Source organism: Triplophysa dalaica, chromosome 12, assembly GCF_015846415.1.
Source record: "Triplophysa dalaica isolate WHDGS20190420 chromosome 12, ASM1584641v1, whole genome shotgun sequence".
In the NCBI taxonomy this organism is placed as follows: domain Eukaryota; kingdom Metazoa; phylum Chordata; class Actinopteri; order Cypriniformes; family Nemacheilidae; genus Triplophysa; species Triplophysa dalaica.
The window spans coordinates 9866351-9886651 of record NC_079553.1 but is presented as its reverse complement, the minus strand read 5'-3'; the positions used below and the strand labels follow the sequence as shown (position 1 = coordinate 9886651).

The 20301-nt window shown below is 38.4% G+C and overlaps 1 protein-coding gene across 1 annotated transcript in view; it reads left to right on the top strand.

The window, feature by feature from the left end:
• The first annotated feature begins 4053 nt into the window (after positions 1-4053).
• itga10 (integrin, alpha 10) overlaps positions 4054-20301 on the top strand; it is a 28756-nt gene continuing 12508 nt past the window's right edge. The window contains 9 exon segments of the mRNA XM_056763157.1: positions 4054-4331; positions 4599-4835; positions 8596-8707; positions 8939-9048; positions 9153-9241; positions 12392-12506; positions 13168-13295; positions 14887-15035; positions 17059-17209. Of these exon segments, the coding sequence (XP_056619135.1) occupies positions 4784-4835; positions 8596-8707; positions 8939-9048; positions 9153-9241; positions 12392-12506; positions 13168-13295; positions 14887-15035; positions 17059-17209 (906 nt within the window). The 5' untranslated portion in view covers positions 4054-4331; positions 4599-4783.

Sequence of the window (20301 nt, the reverse complement as noted above, 5' to 3'; positions counted from 1 at the left end):
GAGTGGAAACTCTGGACCATGAAAGTAATGAGGACCAGCACACATACACATACATACCTGTATACACACTACTGTACTGCATATTTATCATTCACGGTATTTAAGCCTGCATTTGGAAGTATTTGAGTATTTACGGTCACGGAGAGACAGTAAATAAGTAAACATTTACTTACAAATAATACACTGCATGCACAAGCGTACAGCTACATAGAGACAAATACAAAGGAAGATTAAAGGTGAAGGTGGAATGTGTGATGCCTGCAGCTGCACTTGGTTACTGTGTGACCCCAATAAAACCAACTCCTCTCTAACTCCTGCCCCTTATAAAAGACCCCAAATAACTGCCTCTCCTTCCTCCTTTATAACTCCCTGGAGCAGTAAAAGGCAGCTGTCTCTCTCCCCTCTCAAAAACCACCCGCACGTTCGCACACATAATACCAAATATGCACATTCTTCAGAACCTTCACATATACCATCAAACACTTACACTTCGAGCACAGATCTTAAAACCACATTCACATACACACACACACACACGCATAGGCACCCACAGCCTGTATTGGCCCATAATGTAGCAGAAACCAACATATTGACTCATTAACTTCAAAGACATTGAAAACTACCCACTCACATATACATGCAGGGCAGGTTACTCAGGGGTTACAATATCTACTCATTGTTTTTGCCATATGGCGGTATTCTGAATATCAATTGGCTGGCAAGCTAACTAGTTAAGCAAGTAATCCTTCATGTGACAGATCAAAAAAGACATTCACAGAGATTAATACAAGTCAAGTGTTTGCTTCCAAAACATTCGTCCATTAAAATTTAACTTCAATCCATGTCAAGTGGAATCTAATCTCGTTTACCAACAGCGATGTTGTTGGTAACAAAGCCATCTAGAAATCAACCTTTCACCAGCATCTAACCTTTCACTTCTGGAAGTTGTAAATAACCCTGTGCATGGCAGAGACAAGTGGCTCATGGGAAGACACTGTGATACAACCAAGAGCTGGCTGTCATACAACGTAAGATCTTAATCTCTGTTGTTGAAAGATAGCAGATATATCGGATCTCTGTTAAATCTGACAGCATGGTGTGATTTTGGATCCGATTATACATGTTTAAATATATGGACAGCCAGTGGGGTATGTTAATATGTGCCCGGCGGCAAAGACAGGGCTGTGAAAGGCACAAAGATTTATATCCTTGTGTGTGCGTGCTTGTAGGTAGGCACTTTTTCAAGATGACTGGCAAATAAGAAGAAAATTGACACCATGTATGTGTGTGTGAAGCTTTTAAGTGACATGTACAAGCATGTGTGACTTTAAAGGCTCTACTATTCGTGTGGGGACCAAATGCCATCTCAATGAATAGTTAAGCTTGAAATCACCTACAGTGCACCAACCACCATGAGAAAAATGGCTTCATATACAGTACATACTAAATGTCAAGTCAATGGAAAGTCCCCACCATTACAAAAAAGTGTGTTGCTAGTGAGAAATGGCACACAGACAACACACTCCATCAAGGCCCTGAAGGCTGTAAGCAAAGCATTATGGGTCAAACCTTCCTAGACCTGATTGGTGCATCACACGCCTGCAGTTTATCGGCTGGATCTGATCCATGAACCTCGAGGGCAGTCTGCGAGGTACTTACACACACGCACAAAAGTAAACAAGGGTAAGATTGAAAAAAACGTTTCTCACATCCATCACACCACACACTTTGGCTTATCTGCCAAAGAGGCCAAGAGACGAGTCATACAAACATAACTACGCGTACACTCGGGCATTTAATTCCAGCTGGAAAAAAAAGTTCTGTCTGATGCATTTCTCACACTGGTGCTAACTCAAAGCGCGCTGGCGGTGAGGATTCCAAGTTTCCAGACGTGCGGAACGAGTGAGTCCCACACTAAGGTGTGGAAGGAGGAATCGCAGGGAAACAGACTCATCTCATGGCTAGGCCCCTGGGTGAGCTGCGTGAGTGTCAAACTCAGTCTGCTTGGTTCACATGATCGGTTTCAGTTTGGGAATAAACGCTTGTGCGACGCAATTTTAAGAGAGCAAAGCCATCCCTAAAATAGAAATCAGGCCAACGGGATCTCCTGGTGCATTTGCATTAAGAAAAACGTTTGGGAAATTTACGGATACACGAAAGGGTAGATGAGGTCAGCAGACGTTACCGAAAGAACACAACGCTGACCCCAATGACTCACTGGGGTTTTTATAGAGTAAGACATCATCACATGAACTCAACACATTAAATGGGCAAGTTCAAACATGCTGAAATAACATTTATAGACATTCATTGGGCAATCTGACGCATTTTCTGCAGAGACATACAGTCTGACAAATGCATGCACACTTACATCCTTCATATTTTCCTTGTTGATCGTAGACACACACATCATCAAACATCACTCACACACTACTGAGCTGATTCCAAATCTACAGGTTTCACGCAGCGCAGTATTGTGCTGTACTGTAGTGTATATCTGCGGGAAGCCACATGTCTCTTTTTGCTTGTAGCAGCAGGCAGCTGAGGGGGTCAGTGTGGACTGCTGGGTTCTGATTAGTTCACAGAATAGAGACAGAAGAAACGGCCAAAACACACCCGCTTCATACGCTTTCCCAAAATCTGCCCCTTTGTTTGAATACACTTTGGCCTCAATACTCACTCTTTAGTAGCAGAAGTGTGTGCTTTGAGATGCGTGTGAACAACGTTGTTAGTTATCATTACGTGAGTGTGAGTCAGAAAGAAAATCCTGCTAGTCCAGTTTAATATCAATTAATAGAGAGAGAAGTGAAATTAAAACTAGTATTTGTGTGACATTGCTAAACGTGAAAGGCACCTCACACGTTCCCACAAGTTACTTAATTTTTGCGGTTTCAAATATTTAGATTTGTTTGACATTAACCTAAACACCCTTAGCAACGCTCATAAAAAAACTGTCGACAAAACACAACTTGGTTCACACGGTTCATAAACGAGAAAGAAATGAGAAGGTTTCAATTGTGCATGAGGAACCAGTTAACAAAGAGCGCAATTGCGCCACCTCTAGGATTCTTAATGAAAACTGCTAAAAACCCCAAAGTGTTCCTCTGTCGCCCTCTGGTCGACAAATAGCCGCACATGCGGAGAAAAGACAAAAGGATATTCTAAAATAATATTAATATGTTGATTTTGCATGATATTCAGAAATAAGCGTTAATATTATAAATAATATAAAGTGTTTAATTATTACTCAATAATTATAGCCCATTAACTAGATCAAAGCATTCCAAATTACAATAAACATTAAAATGTTCACAAATTAAACATGTTGTTAAAAGTCCCCTTAATATAGGGGATAAAGTAGAAATACGATGCTATTCTGGTGATTTAAATAGCTTCAGTAAATTAGTTTTCCGGGTCATGTTTTGAAAAAAATCTTAACCCAACAAAGCTGATAGCCATTTACATTTACATTTTTAGGCATTTGGCAGACGCTTTTATCCAAAGCGACTTACATTGCTTTATCCTATACATTTTACATAGGTATTTGCAATCCCCTGGAATCGAACCCACAACCTTAACGCAATGCTCTTACCACTACAGGAAAGCTAATGTATGTAGAATTATGGTGAGAACAGTGACCAAATATTGTTTCTTTTTTTAATTATCCTGAATTTCACATTAATGAGGGTCTTTGTAGACTGATAATTTATGCTATAACTGATGAATGTATTAGCATACATTTTTTTATAGAAACAGCTTCTGCTCTTTAAATTAAAGTTACATAGAACTTCAGTATTGTCATCGGAATGTACATGGAATCCATAATAGAATTTATTCGCTTTGGTTGGAAAGTGAAGGCTACTATTTTCTCTCAAAATCAATTCAACAAAACCGCGTCAGATGTTCAACAGCGTTACAGTGGGAGCGCAGAGTCCTGGAGAGAGGGAGAGAGAGAGAGAGAGAGAGAGAGAGAGAGAGAGAGAGAGAGAGATTTGTGGGCCAGACTCAAAAAGAGAGATCCAGTTAACTGAGGGAGACTGAGAAGTATACAGAATAAAGACACTCTTTTATTTTTCGTAGTATATGTAAATCTTGGGAAAATCACTTACAAATATAATGAAATAAAATGACACACACTTCAACTCAGGACCATCATTCTGGATAATTTTTTTACATTTCTTGTGGGATGAAACTCTTTCGGCGTAGACATATTTTTGACAGAAAATCCAAGGAAACTATCTTTTTGAGTTTTGTTTTGGCGGATGTATTTATTAAGGAAAACTTGCGGGGCGCATGTTAGCACTACAACAGGTGTGGTATTCACAATTAAGGTAAAACATAGCCTTTTAAACCCATTGTTTAAAATACTCTTTAATCAAACTAGTCGTAACTTTTGACACTTATTATTTTATTATTAGCTGTGTATGATCTTATTTTTAAAACGATATATAATTATGTTGTCTCTTATACAAACTTTCCCTGCAGCGCAGAAAGCTAAGTGCTCATCTTAGTTTATAGTTTATTTATTTTTTAAGCCAAAATGCATAAACAGCTCCGATCATGCCAGAATGCATTACAGTAATGTCTTTCATGCGCAGGCAATGTGAAAGCGGTCCGTGTGTTACCGCGCGAGAGGTATGCCATTCGATCGGAAACCCTGCATCTCTACCTGAAAGAACACGCGCACGCATGTAGGCGCCTACTCACGTGCACGCTCTTCGTGTAAACTTACTGCATCAAATACCAGATTAAAGAAACACAAGACTGATCGATCACACGACAGATGGAGATTTATAAGTACCTGTTGTATTTGAAAATCGCAGTTCTTCTTCAAGGTGAGTTTGATTTAAGCTATTTTGGCTTTTTCTTGTTGTTGCTTAAATTGCTTAAGTCATCTCTGTCATTTAGGTCTAGCTGTTGTTAGCAAAACATAGGCTTTTTTTATTTAAAACGTACATATCGCTTAAATCATAGTCTAACACTCAGACATCATGACCCAATTGTATCCCTAATTTAGAAGAGCTTGAATTAATGTTAATTCCAGACCCCTCGGATTTAAACTATTCCCACCTCAACCTGTACTTCTGGAACGGTGCCGTTTTAATGTTTATAAATACTGTTAATATTTGAATATGAATAATTCTAATGTTTTCGTGGTAGGCTACTAACTTTTAATTTGACTAAATCCAGATGTTATGTGTGTTTGAGGTGGGAAATATAGTAAATCCGAGGTGTCTGGAATGTATGTAACTAAGCATCTGCTTACCTGACTTGGGCGTGTCAAAAGAGAGACGACAGGCTTGTTCTACTTGATGCGGCGCCGCAAGATCACACAGGCGGATGATATCAAAGTACCGCGAGAGCGATTCGAAACCAAACCTTTTATGTTTTTTTCGAATCGCTCTCGCGGTACTTTGATGTCATCCGCTTGTCGGATCTTGCGGTGCCGCATCAAGTCAAACAAGCGCTTGCTCCCGGGCAACTTTCTTGTGTTACACGGAGTCTGGGCAACAAGCTCTTGGTTAGCATCCGAAATTGCTATACGTGGAATTAGGTACAACATTTTATAGTATTACACGACCGTATTTCTCAGTGACTACATGACTAATTTTAACCTCTCCAGCTAGCAGTTCTTCCTTATTCTTTAACTTGTTGAAATTTTCGTCTCCTGTGTGGCCTCTTAAGTTTGACTCATGCAGTAACTTAGAAAGAAAGCAGTAGAACATCCGGGTACTTACCTAATCACAAGCACATTCTTTTATTTGTTTAGCCGACACTCAGCCTCACCACATATTTTGTTTTCACAGCACAATAAATAGTCCTACTGCTGTGGTTCAGTAATGTTTAAGTTTGAAGCATGCAAAGCTTTTCATCTTATCATAACTTCATCCCTTTAATCACAGCTTCACATTTTCACTAAAATTACTTTGGCTATCAAAGCGTGACCGCTGTAGCTCCTATTAAACCGATCTCAGAAAGGCATTGTGAGAGAGACCTTTGTTCAAATTCATCACTGTAAGATTTGAGATAAAACAGTCCATTTATTGTTCCCTGCTATTACTAATGTTAGGTATAAAATGACACGCGTCTAGACAAATGACTGTAAAAACATGAAAAAATAGAAATCCTGCTTTAATGGGCCACAACTGTTTTACAGTTAACGTAATACCAGACTTTGTGTTTTAAGTTGCTCAATGAGTTACAGATAAACATGTTTTATTGAAGTGTAATATGTGTGTGTTTATAAGCATCTTTGTGAGAGACACACAATTTGTGGCCCTGTGCATTGCCCGTCTGTTTTCGAGCACATATGCTACTGTTAATGGTTTCTCCAGATCTTCTGGGATGAGTAAGTTGTCTTGTGTTTTGCTACAGTATGTTTTGCTGTAGATGGAGAACACAGGTGTGGCCTTTGGGAATTCCGCCCCCTGTCCCCTCTATCTCTCTTGCACCAAGTATTCCTCTCACGCCGCCTTACTTTTTCTGGGAAGAGTTGATTGAAACAGAACATGACAAGAAAAGCCAACACGAGCAGAGAAAAATAGCGAAAAGAAACAATTCATTTAAATGCAATTGGGTCTAAGTGTGACCTTTATCTAGATCCACTAAAGCTACACAGTTTATGAGTCTGCACTGCATTTTAGCACTTTGGTGGTGGTTGTGCCTGTGGTGCTGATGTGAGAAATGTGAGATTTAAAGGGACAGTTTACCTTTGAGTTTTCCAAATCTGTTTACATTTCTTTGTGCATATGAACACAGAGAAATATATTGGAAAGAGTGCTTGTATCCAAATACAGTTCTTGGCCACCATTGACAACCATAGTAGGAAAATTGCTTTATACATGTCTTTGTTCTGTTGAACATAAAAGAAGATATTTTGAAGAATTTAGGAAGGCAAACAGTTCTGGGGCACTTTTGACTACTATAGTCATTTTTCCTACCATTGTAGACAGTGAAATGTTCCTTTAATTAGGTTACTAAATCAGAAATCAAACTCTATATGTATTTGCATTGCTCAGAATGTATGTAATTGTGTACCCATCTGAACTAAGGAGTAAAAATGGGCTGAAAGAAACAAAAGCGTTTAACCTTTTTACATTTTTAACATTAATAAGAGTGTTTTCCCTCACTGGTTATTTTAGTAATACGTTCTGTCTCAGTAATGTTTCCCATATGTGTTCAGATCATGTAGTCATTGTGGCATAGCTGAAACGTACATTTGCATGGTAAAACTCACTCATGGTGGCATCCCTCCAATGGTGAATAAGAACGTCTGTGTTTCAACGCGGTGTGGGTAATATGTGTGTTTATGTGTTTGAAGTCAGAGAATCTGATTTGCCTTTCCAGACCATCCACAACCAAACTCCATAAATGTTTAGAGTCGTCATGACAAGGGCCCTGCAGGCAGGGACCAGGAAAAACCACAGAGCTAAAAAAGAGGACCAGGAATACTCGAAATCTTTCTGAAGAATGAGGGGAATATTCGGATGAATATAATTGTTGGGAAGAGATATGGAATGGGTACCAGATTTGTTCAGTAGCACATAGCAGTGCCGAGGTCATGGGATCAAATCCCAGGATATGCACAAACTGAAAACGTATACGTTTAATGCGCTGGAGGTTGTTTTTGATACGGAACATAATTACAACAGAGAGGCAAATGAGAACAAAAGAGTGAATTGTGGGACAGTTAGGGGGGAAAAAACAAATAAGAGAGTGTATCCCGTTTCTTCTTTGATCCATCTGGATCCCCCCATGTTCTCATTCCTTTGGAAAGAGAGAATGAGCAGGAGAAATTCAGGGACCCTGTTTGAGGTCTGTGGGATTTGGTTTTCTGCCTGCTCCTTTTCTAAAAGCCCCCCCTTTATGTCGGTCTGCTCTCTGGATAAACAATCCTATGAAATCCACTCAGAGCATAACTTCACCCACAGTGAATAAGACCTCAGTGTACGTGTGGGTTTAACTGTATCACTCACTGCCGAGTTCACCAAACGGAGAATTCCCCTCAGATAGGTTTCAGTGTTTTAAATATGTTCAATTAAGAAGTTGGATTGACTGGTCAGCTGTGTTTTGGACTGTCAGATTGTTTGATTTGCATTTGCCATGAATTACAAATCCTTTATAGCTGCAGTCTCTCTCCCTCTCTCTCTCTCTCTCTCTCTCTCTCTCTCTCGCTCTCTCTTAAACACACACACTATAAAAGCCAGGTCTGTATGTCAAAACAGGGAACCTTTATGTTCAGAAGTTATTGCAACCGACACCCTTCCATCTCTTCACTTCTCGCTTTCACACTCTCTATCCTTTTCCTATCTGTCATTTGTCCCCAGTTTCATTCATTCAGTGAAGACCTATAGTGCACACTGTACAGATTCTTAGATAAAGTTGAACCAAAGGGATGGATGAACTAAAAAGAAAAAATAAGTTAAAGCATGTATTCAACCTTTTTCAATATCTGCATATGACTCTTTATCAAAGAGAAAATATTTTGAAGAATGTCTCAGTGGTTTTGTGTCCATACAATGGAAGTTGGTGTAAATGATGAAAGTTTAATTTTTTGGGTGAGGTATCCATTTGTGACAAATGTCTCTGTCTCAGGGCTGTGCAAGTGTTTTAACATTGATGTTAAGAGGCCGCGGATCTTTAGTGGGCCTGAAGATGCTCTGTTTGGCTTCTCTGTGCTACAGCATGACAACAAGGGAGAGAAATCGTGAGTACTGTACAGCACCTCACATTCACGGTACCATGTGATTGTTGTGTTTTACTGTATGTCATTTTGCAATTTTTACATATTTTTTGTTCCCTTATTCTGAGGTGTCAACAAGCGATCAGGATCAATAACATAAAGGCTTTCTTATGACCTTACATCCAAAGGTGTTATAGTCATTGACTTAAAGTTATTTTGTTGTTGTATTCACACTGAATTTTTGTTTGTGAACAGAATTCTGGTTGGTGCTCCATGGGATGGGCCCCACAATAACAGAAAGGGAGATATTTACAAGTGTGTTGTTGAAGACGAGATCAATTCAAATTGCTCAAAAGCTAACCTAGGTATTGACTTAACTTCCTGCTCATTAAATTTGACAGTTTGTTGTCTTTTTCCTGTGTAAGAATATTAGATGTTTACAGCTTATTTTTTACTTTTTTCCAAACAGGTGAAAATGTTTTTCAGAATGTGTCTCGTAATCCAAAGAATTCTCATTTGGGGATGACCCTGACCCCTACTGCTTCAGATGGATTTTTGGTGAGATTATATTTGCAATTACAACCATGGAAAAATACATTATATTTAAATTATAAACTAGATGTCTGACCACTAACATGTAGGTGATGGTCAAATGATTTAGGAATTTTTATCTTTTTCATATGTGACTATGCGTGACTGAGGAATGAGCAGTTCTGAAATTCTATTCGCACCCAACCACCACCATCTGTTATGCTCATCAACATATGAACATGACCACCTGCAAAACAGTGGCCACTTTTGGAACGACACATGTTATATGTGTGTGTGCTTCTGTCTAGGTTTTGAAGAGAGTAAAGCAAATGTCAGTAATGGTGGATTGGATAGAAGACCCCTTACAAAAACAAACCAGGGTTTTACACTAACACTTTACAATAAGGTTGTAGTCCTATTTGTTAACAATTAGTTTTACTAACATGAAATAACAATGAGCTGCATCGTTTTACAGCATTTATTTATACTTGTCAATATTAGTTAATGTCAATACAATTATTCATGTTTATGCTGCATTAACTAATGTTAAATAATATATTTAATAAATGCTGTAGAAGTATTGTTTGTTAAATCAGCCTTAACTAACTGTTAACAAAGAAACACAACTTTATTGTAAAGTGTTTTACTACAGTTAAATCCCAAACACCATAATTAAAGGGATAGTTCACCCAAAAATTTAAATTTATGTCATCATTTACTCTCAGATTTACCCTCAGATTGAAGCAAACCTGTATAAATGTATTTGTTTTGCTAAACACAAATGAAGATATTTGTAAGAATGTCAGTAACCACTCCCATAGTTTTTTTTCCCCTACTATGGCAGTAAATGGGGGGTGAGATCTGTTTGGCTACTGACATACTTCCAAATATATTCCTTTGTGTTCAGCAGAACAAAGAAATGTATTCAGGCTTGGCACAATCTGAGGGTGAGTAAATGATGACAACATTTTCATTTTTGGGTGAAATGTTCCTTTAAAATTGTAAAACAGTTTTTTGCCAAAAACTAAAAATTACATTTTAACCACAATTTTTTTTAATTCTCATAAGGAATGTGTTTGATACCCAAGGGAACACACTGACATACAAAAACATGCTTATACATTTTATATAAAGCCATCTGCTAACCTAATTCATGTTAAATGTGGGTATGCTGTGTAAGAGACAAAACGTAAACATGGCACAAGACACACTAAAACCTCACCTGACCCAGACAAAATCAGAGCTGCCAAACCTTCTCCTAACATATTCTTATTGTTTTAGCCTGTGAAATTCTTTAAGCCACACACACTCTCACTTACATACACAAAGGTTTTTTGTATTGGGCAGAACTCAGTGAACCAGATCTGTCCAGCTTGGTGCTGCTCTGCTGTGGGTTTGCTGGAATTGCTGAGTGACTATCGCCAGTAGTCCGAATACATACGAACGAGTGTCTGAATGAGTTCCCAGAGGCATGCATGTAGAAACAAAATGTGTTTTTTTTTTTGTGCGATTGAGAGAGGTTTAAACTGAAGAGAGCAAAAAGCACATCCTCTGGGATTCAGTCATACATAGTTCACCATGGTACAGTATAAGCCAATAAAAACTATCACTCATAGTTTGGTTGTAATGAGCCCTACATTTCGCATTCATTCTATTATGACTCCTCAACCAAATGTACCTGTTTAAGGATTTGTGAGTCTGTATGTGTGTGTATATTGGATTGACTTCATCTTTGGTCAGCTCTATAACAGGATCGTTATGTGAATCAAGCCCTTTGTAATGACAGGCCATGGAAAAGCCATAGCACCTCTCGCCCTCATCGCCACTTCAAATCTGTCTCTCACACTCATTCTGTCCTTTTTACTTTCTCCATCTCTCCATCCCTCTGTTATAGGCCAGCATAATAACAGGGTTTGGAGTCACAGAACATTTCTTTCCTCATCTACCCCCCTACAGTCCAACTATTCCTTTTTTCTTTTGTTTCATTGGGATCGCTCTTTTACCCTTTCATCTTTTCCAGTGTGTTTTCTCTCTCCATCCGTTCCGTTCTTGCCCTGTGATCTGTTTTCCTCACAATGGTTCAAATAAATGGTAGGGTTTTAAGACGTAAATATTTTTATGTGTTTTTTCTTTTATCCTCTTTGCCACCAAGTAATTTGGAAATGCGTCATCGCAAGGCACCATTCTACTCTGCAAAGACCTTTATGACATTAACCCACATTTATCAACAATTCTCTTTTTTTCTTAGTCCCATTTTTGTGCTCATTATTTTCCCCCATAGAGACGAAAAACCACAAATGAAATGTTGTTAAAGAAATAGTTCAACCCCCAAAAATTCTGTCATCATACTATAAACCTTTTGTTATGTCAAACCTTTATGACTTTCTTTCTTTCTCAGAAAACAAAAGAAGGTATTTTTAAAAAATATTTTTACTGGGCCCCATTCACTTCCATTGGTTTTGTGTCCATACAATAGAATTTAATGGCGTGCAGTGCTGTTACGTTACCAACATTCTTCAAAATATGTTATGCACAAAAAGTATGTAAAGGATGACAGAATTTTGGGTGAAAAGTTTGGGTGAACTGTCACTTTTATATCTCAGTTTTTCTGATGGATGGTGATTTTTTGGAGACTTTTACTTACGTCATTATACCTTGAGGAAAAAAAGCCCAGGACAGTCATATTGCCTCTCAGCGATGTCTCAAACTGAAATTTCAATATTGACTCACATTTATCATAAAAGGTATTATATGAGCTATCTACAAGGTCAGGGTTGCAATAAACTTGTACCACATGTCAACAATTGTAAAATAGTTTTTAAATATTTAAATCTCAATATTTTTTTCAGAAACATCTCAAAGTCGATTCCTCTATAGTGCAGAACTGAGAACATTAAGTGAAAAAGCAATCACTGAGCAACATATTCCTGTGGCCTGTCCCATTGCCATTCATTTCTTTCTCTTCCTTTTTGTCATTCTCTTTTCTATTTTCCCTGGTTTTCGTCATTTGAACAGATTTTATTGGCTGACCAGAAACCCCGACAACACACTCGCCTCCCTTTTTTCAAACATAATAAATATGCTGTAAAAGTAACGCATTAAAATATATCCTACAATATGAACAAAATCTCACGCTGGATGAAACATGTGCACAGACTGTCTCCGTGTCATCCACAGGCATGTGCTCCGCTGTGGTCTCAGGAATGTGGTGCATATGTGTTCAGCACTGGAATCTGTGCATCTGTCACCAATGACATGGAGCCCAAGGACGTCATTGCACCCACCGCTAAGAGTAAGATAAGACAAACAAAACAAAGGCATGACTGTGACGTTTCACATAGAAGTTACAGATTATGTGTAGGGATGCAGTAAAACAATTGCAAATGTCCTGTACCACACCTTTTTGGGTCAGCCACCTTATGGAAAGAGTATTTGAGAAATCTGTTTGAAAACAATCCTTATTCTTAAAAGGACAGTTCACTCAAAAATGTAAATTCTGTCATCATTTACTCACCCTGGAGCTGTTACAAATCTATATACATTTCTTTGTTCTGATGAACACAGAGAAATATATTTTTAAGAATGCTTGTAACCAAATAGTTCTTGGCCAGCATTGACTTACGAGTTAGGAAAAATTACAGTGTGCCCAAGAACTGTTAACTTTCCCAAATGCTTCCAAATATCTTATTTTTTTGTTCATCAGAACAAATAAACTTATTAAAAAAATTATAGTAGCAAATGGTGGCCAAGAACTGTTTGGTTACAAGCATTCTTCCAAATATCTTTCACTTTGTTTATCAGAACGAAAAAATTATAGATTTAATAGAGTAAATGTAGACAGAATTTTTCATTTTTGAGTGAACTGTTTCATTCCTGTAAGTCCAGTATGTTGACGCTTACTGTGCAGAAATGAAACACTTTACCTTATTTGTGTCTGTGTATGTGTTTTACAGGGTGCACCACATACATGGACATCGTGATTGTTTTAGATGGTTCTAACAGTATCTATCCTTGGAATGAAGTGCAGAACTTCCTTAGCAACATCCTCAGCAAGTTCCACATAAGTCCTGAGCAGATGCAGGTATGTATTTTGATTATGCAGTTCCTTCTTTATTCATCCTAACTTTAGCATGTGGCTTTTGGGGATATTTACACATATTCTGTTTTCACATAACCTACTTGTTGTGGATGTAAATGATACAGTTTCTTTATTTACTCTAATTTTACCATGCTGGTTTTTGGGGGATTTTTAAACTAACATCCTCTTCAGAGTTAGCCTATAAACAAATGTATTTTTTTTGTCTTATGGATACTGAATCCTTTTTTAAATCTCTTCTAATTTAAAATCATTGACAGACCGCTTTTGTGGGCTAGTGGAAGTTTCGAACAATCAGTACCATTGTTTTGTCTCTTGTAAAGTATGTTTTTAAAATGACTTAAAGGAGCTATGTGGAGATTTTAGCGGCATCTAGCAGTGAGGTTGCAAATTGCAACCAAAGGCTCACGCCACCCTTCCCTTTCAAAGCACAATAGCGGAAGATGTTGAACATAATTAGTATTGCATATAGGAATTTATAGTCTGTTTAATATTTGACCTGTGTTTCTCTCTCCGTTATCTTTAATGTATGCTTTCACTGTGAGTGCATGCGTGCATTGTGTTTTTTCGCTTCTTTGCTGAAGGAGATCATGAATTTACGAAACGTAAATTAGCAGTTTGTCCTGTCTTAAGCTGATCCTTGCCCAGGAAAACCACCTTAAAATGTATCGTAAGCTTACAAGATTTGATAAAAGTTTTAACATTGTTCAGCAGATGAAATGTTTACTTTTTTAACTGTGTGATTTTGTTTCAAATGCATACACCTGGCTGAAATGTTAACAGATGTGTAGAAATGCTTTAAATGCATTCATTTTTGGCTGTAACACAGAGGCGGTTGTGATACATTGAGCTGGTATGAGCGAGTGTGTGTAACATAGCCACAAGCAACTGTCAGAAGAACTGGACTCAAACAGAAACGCCGCTGACCGGCGGGAGAAAATAAGTGGAAGCATGAATGTGAATAGACAGAAGTTGTGGTTTCTAGAGAAGGAGGCTATATGGGACACAGTTAGAAACTTAGGAAGGCTTATTAGAACTAGTGTGTGTGTTGAACTAGAAGAGAGAGGGGGATGGATAGAATAAGAGAGTGAGAGACTTACGCATGTGTGGATGAATGGATGTTTGAATGCATGTATCTTAGCTTCTTATGTGTGCTTCTTTAAGGGCAGGTATTTGGGGCAGTTGCCAGACTGGGGGCAGCTGGAGGTGAAAGAAAATTCTTTTGGTTTGTGAAGCGTTTTTTTGCTCTGGCCATTCTGGACCTTCATGTGTTTTGTTGGTGGGGCAGAGCGCATAGTAGAGATGTCAATCTGAGCTTCGGCTCATTCTAGAGTTATTCACACTGCACACATTACTGCTGCTGTATGACCTACAGTTTAGACGTTGTCTTTTAAAAGCTAAAATTGCTAAAATATAGCACATTCTGTTTGCCCCGTCCCAAACACACACTATTGGTTGAGCCAGTGTAGCTATGTCGGACCAGTATGCGTATGCTAAAAAAAACAGTGTCGGTTTAATGTTTTTTATTCTTTGCTGATAACACACTTCACCTTTAACTTGAATGAAATGTTTGTAGGTGGGTGTCATTCAGTACGGAGAGATCTCAGTCCACGAGTGGTCTCTCAGGGACTATCAGACAACACAGGACGTGGTTGAAGCAGCCAAGAACATCAGCCGCCAGGAGGGCCGAGAGACGCACACTGCTGAAGCCATCCGAATGGCCTGGTATGGCGACCCGCTGATCACGTTCTCAAAGCGACTCAAAACAAATGTACAAACATCTCTCGCTCTCTTTTTCGGTGTTCTTTTTGAAAAGGTATCTCTATGCACATTCTACCCTTTCCCTGATCTCGACCACATCCAGAGATAGTGTAAAGTGTATAGAGTAGTGGAGTCTGTTTGATCAAGATCGTGTTTGTGTAGATGGTTTTGAAGGCATCTCTTTAGAAGTCCACTAGCTCCTGAGAGACTATCATAGAACAGCTATGATGGCATAACATAAGCATTTGCAAATAAACATACATTTTATATTTTAAAATATGCTATATTATATATTAACACCAATATTTATATAAAACTTTTAGCTTTTCTATTAGTCCAAGCCATTTTGCTGCTTTACTGGGTTTGTGGTGTTTGTGGTGTGTGTCTTTGAGTTTCTACACATTATAAGGCTTACGTAGCACACGTTATACAGACTTTCTCTCTTTCATTTGTTCTCACTATCGGACGTTCTCTTTCATGGTAGATGAAGTGATAGTAGTAGTCGGACGAGGTGAGGAAGATTGTAATAACATTAAGGTTTGCTGATGGAGAGGGACACGGGGAGCTGGGTCAGCAGAGCTGCAGGTGTGGTTACCATCCAGCAGACTGATCCTTAGCCTGTGCAGCTGTGCAAATACACACACACAGTGTCCGAATGTATGTATTGAGAAGACATACTGAGTGTTAAAGTGTTTGCTTATTCACATATATCAGTATAGATACATTCTAGTTACATTACGTTTATTATGTTTTGACACTTAAAATGTCCCAGAAATATCCTCCCTGCCACTTCTGGCCATTTACACATAGAAAAACGAATTTTCAGGAATTCAAGTATAGTACCTAATTGAAACACACAGTAAAATAAAAGATGTGTGAGTTAATAGCCACATAAGTTGAAACACTCAATAAAAGCAGAACAGTCTTTAAATAACACCAGCCCGAGCAATTAACACAGACTTACTCGCTCAAATCACTTTCCCTGCAAGCTTACTTTCTTTCTTTCTTGTTTTCTTTCCGTCCTATTCTATTGTGTCAGTTTTATTATTATTATTTTCTACAAACTATACACTGTCTGGTGTTATTCTGTACTCCTCTAAGCATGGCTTTCATTAGATGTAATTGGGCAGAAGGCTGCTGGTTGTTTTTAAACTCTGTACTCTTGCGGGAAGCCACACAGTTATATTTAGCCTAAGTCTGGACAACCGCCTAAACATCGCTAAGTTGACTAACGCTGACTGTGCCACGCAACTTCTTGAAAAATGCAGGTCACACAACCACAAACAATACAGAAATTTGCTACATGTGTATGCACAGAAATTATTTGTGTTACTGTTATCCATTTTGTTTTTTATTTCACTGGAATATATAACCAACATGTTCTTTTAGTAAGACATGCTCATATGGAGAATTGACAGGATTTTTGTTTTTAAGTTTTCACTTACCCTCTTACCAATTATCATTCCAAACTCCTTTCTTTTTATAATCTTGCCTTTTATTTTAAAGAATAAAAGACTATCCCTTGGTAAAGGAACAGTTCACCCCAAAATGAAAATTCTGTTTTCATTTACTCACCCTCGAGTTGTTCCAAATCTTTATACATGTCTTCGTTCTGATGAACACAGAGAAAGATATTTGGAAGAATGCTTGTAACCAAACTACACAGTTCTTGGCCACCATTGACTACCATTGACTACCATAGTAGGAAAACTTGCTTTATACATTTCTTTGTTCTATTGAAAATAAAAGAAGATATTTTGAGAAATGTAATAAAGCAAACCTTTCTGATCCACTTTTGACTACCATTGTCATTTCTCATATATGGTGGCTAAGAACTGTGTAGTTATAAGAATTCTTCCTAATATCTTTCTCTGTGTTCATCAGAACAAAGACATTATACAGATTTGGAGAGTGAGTAAATGATGACAAAAATTTTATTTGTATCTTTACTCAGATGTTTCTTTCATGCAAATCTATCTTTCTCCAGCACGGAGGCCTTCAGTCCAGAGAGAGGTGCGAGGGAAGGGGCCACTAAAGTGATGATAGTCGTGACTGATGGAGAGTCCCATGACGGAGAAGATCTTCCCGATGTCCTCACTGAATGTGAAAAACGCAACATCACCAGATACGCAATTGCTGTAAGTACAAAGACACCATATTTAAACCACCTAATGTTGCCCGAAAAAACCTACAACCCCTCCTAAGAAAACCAGCGGCGAGCAACTGAGTGTATGTCTGAATATCACATCACTCCACTTAAACTGACCATAATTGGCGCTGCTCTATTTTCAGTGTTTCTTCTGAGCTCCACCCAGTTCCTCTTGCTTTCTCCCTCTGTTTGAATGATAACGCTGTCTTCCCTCATTCTTTAAACAATCATGACCACATTATTGCTGCGTTAAAATAGACTTAAACAGGGCTCTGGACCATCAGAGGAGTGAACCACACCCGGAATCTCCCGACACTGACACCCTGCCCCTGTGGGTGGGCACACTGCACCCCTTAACCGCCTCCCTAAACCACTACAAAACTAATAGAAAGAAGCCGGCACCACGAGAGCCAGATGGGGTGTCAATGTATTTTAAATGTCTTGCCGTCTTTAAAAGACAAATCTCTTTTTCTGTCTGTCCACTTAAAGGCTGGATCACACTACACAAATCTGAACAGATTAATGAAACTAGACATCACACACTTGCAAACTTTTTGAATGTTTACTGGGCATCACAATACGTAATAAAATCTGCAGTCTGGGGAAGTCTTTCTGCCACAACTCCAGGCTGAAAATCTGGGCAAACCTGAGCTACTGTCTGGTAGTGTGACCTAGCCTTTAGCCTTCAAGTGAATTTGTTTTTAAAACTTTAGCATAAGTATATGTAGCCTCCTTCCCTCACTACCACTGAAATAAACTTTTAAAGGTGTGATTTCATGAAAAACAGACTTTTTCCATGTTTAAATGCTAAAAGCAATGTCTTTTGCTTGTAAACATGCGACTGGATTGTCCTATGTAATGTTATTTTGACTTAGATAAATCGCGATGCGTTTGTGTCGAGTATCTTCACTTCAGAAAACTGTGTGTGTGGATTGTAAACACGAGACGCGGTTCTCTCTCCCAAAGGCGGTCTTGACCGGACCAACAGGGACCGGAGGGGCTTTCAGGAATATCCCCAGGGCAAACCGGTGTGCTTATAGAAAACAATGTGTTTGTGGTTTAAAGACGAGACCTGGTTTCTCGTTCGCTTTATGTGACCATACTTTATTGTTTTGTCGCTGGAAGCACAGGCTTACAGTCCTGGCTGTGTTTTCTGCTGAAAAGGGGGCGGAGACTAGCAGCTCCCTCGCACTTAAAGAGACACACACCAAAACAGCGCATGGTATAATAAAAGATCGGTGGTGTTTTTTGAGCGCAAACTTCACAGACACATTATTTGGATCCCCCTTTAAATTCAGGGTTTTTCTTTTTTTTAGATCCCATAGACCACCAAGTATAATCCTCATGTAAGGGACCCCATCATAAAATTTAAAAAAGTTGATAAGTTATACTGTTCTTTATTTTTCCTCTCAATGTATTAAATGTACTGTTAAATGTTTTATCTATGTTAATTTACTTAACTTTAATCTAATTTTATTATATGGACCAGTTTTGTAGGTTAAAAGCCAGGAATTATTTTATTTTAATCACATATTTATTCTAATGCCACGGCAGTCAAAGCATAGCTTTCATGTTGAGATGTGTTTTATGCTCTCCACGTTTCTCTCTCTCCCGTTCTACTTCCTCCTGCAAGGAAGGAGGAGACGGATGGAAAAGTAAAGCACTCGCGGGAGAGAAGAGCAACAACCTCCCAAGAATTTCAGCGTTGGGTCATGTGGTGCAGGATGTGTTTTGTACATTACAGGATAAAGAGGAATGTAAATGTGGTGGGTGTGTAAGTGGTCGGGGGGTTCTGGATAGTGGAAGTTTGTGACAAACACAGCTGTAAATGAAAGCAGATCTTATGATGGTCTTATGGTGAATAATTGATAAAGTTAGATTTTTAACAACCCAGGTCTCCTCTCTTAATTGTGCGTGACTACCTGTTGAACGCAGTGCAGGTTTGAAATATTTTACTAGCTGCTCTCTGACGTGTTTTTCTGCAGTCCCACCTAGATTTATTTAGATCTCTCTCCACGGTACTGAGCCTTAAGTAAATAAAAAAGTAAATAATGCATGTTCTTTTAATCCCAATAATATTTCATAGACAAGACAAGTAGACTTAAAACTTAAAACGATAGTTTCTCATGTTGAATAATTGGTCTCGATTGAGGTCAAGTCAATAGTCTCTGGACATTCAATGGGACCCTGGTGACTTCGGGGCTTGTCATTTGTGCTGCCAGTGGATCTCTTTCTCTCTCCATTTCCTCTGTGTAGGTGTTTGGCTTCTAGGACGAGTCTCTGTTTTTCTCGGTCCGGTATCACATTGATTGATCCATCAGATCCTCTGCTTTGGTACTTACAATGTGGGGGAGGTGTTGGCTTTGTGCATGAGAAATTGTCTGTTGTTGATCGTCTCTTATCTTTCTGACATGTGTTAAATATGATTCGCTTGTTTAAAGGGACAGTTCACCCTTTAAATGTAAGTCATCATTTACTCAGCCTCAAGTTGTTCCAAACCTGTATAAATTGTAGTGTTCCACTGAACACAAAATAAGATATTTGGAAGAATGTTTGTACCACAATTGTAAGGCACCACTGACTACTGTAGTCGGAAACAAAAATACTATGGTAGTCACTGAACTGTTTGCTTTCCCACATTATTCAAAACATCTTCTATTGAGTTCAACAGAACAAAGACATACTGTATATACAGATTTGGAACAACTTGAGGCTGAGTTAATGATGAAAGAAATTTCATTTTTGGGAGACCTATTCCTTTAAATCAGTATGAGGAATCAACATTGTGTCTCATTCAAGCAAAGTTCATTTACTTGTTTGGGTGACAGAAAATGCTTGGTTGTTGGTTGGTTAAATATGGACACAATAAATGTTGCGTTATAGAATAATATCTTTGCTGGGTTGTTTCAAAGCATGTTTGGGAACACCAGCATATCGCTGCTGGTGTGTTTTTTAAACCTTTTATTTTTCCATATTTTTCATAAATCATTATTATTAGTCATCCTTTATGTTTGTCATTAGGATTTGGAAACATATAACCACAAAAAAAAACTTCGATAACACGCTATTTAATCAAGTGTT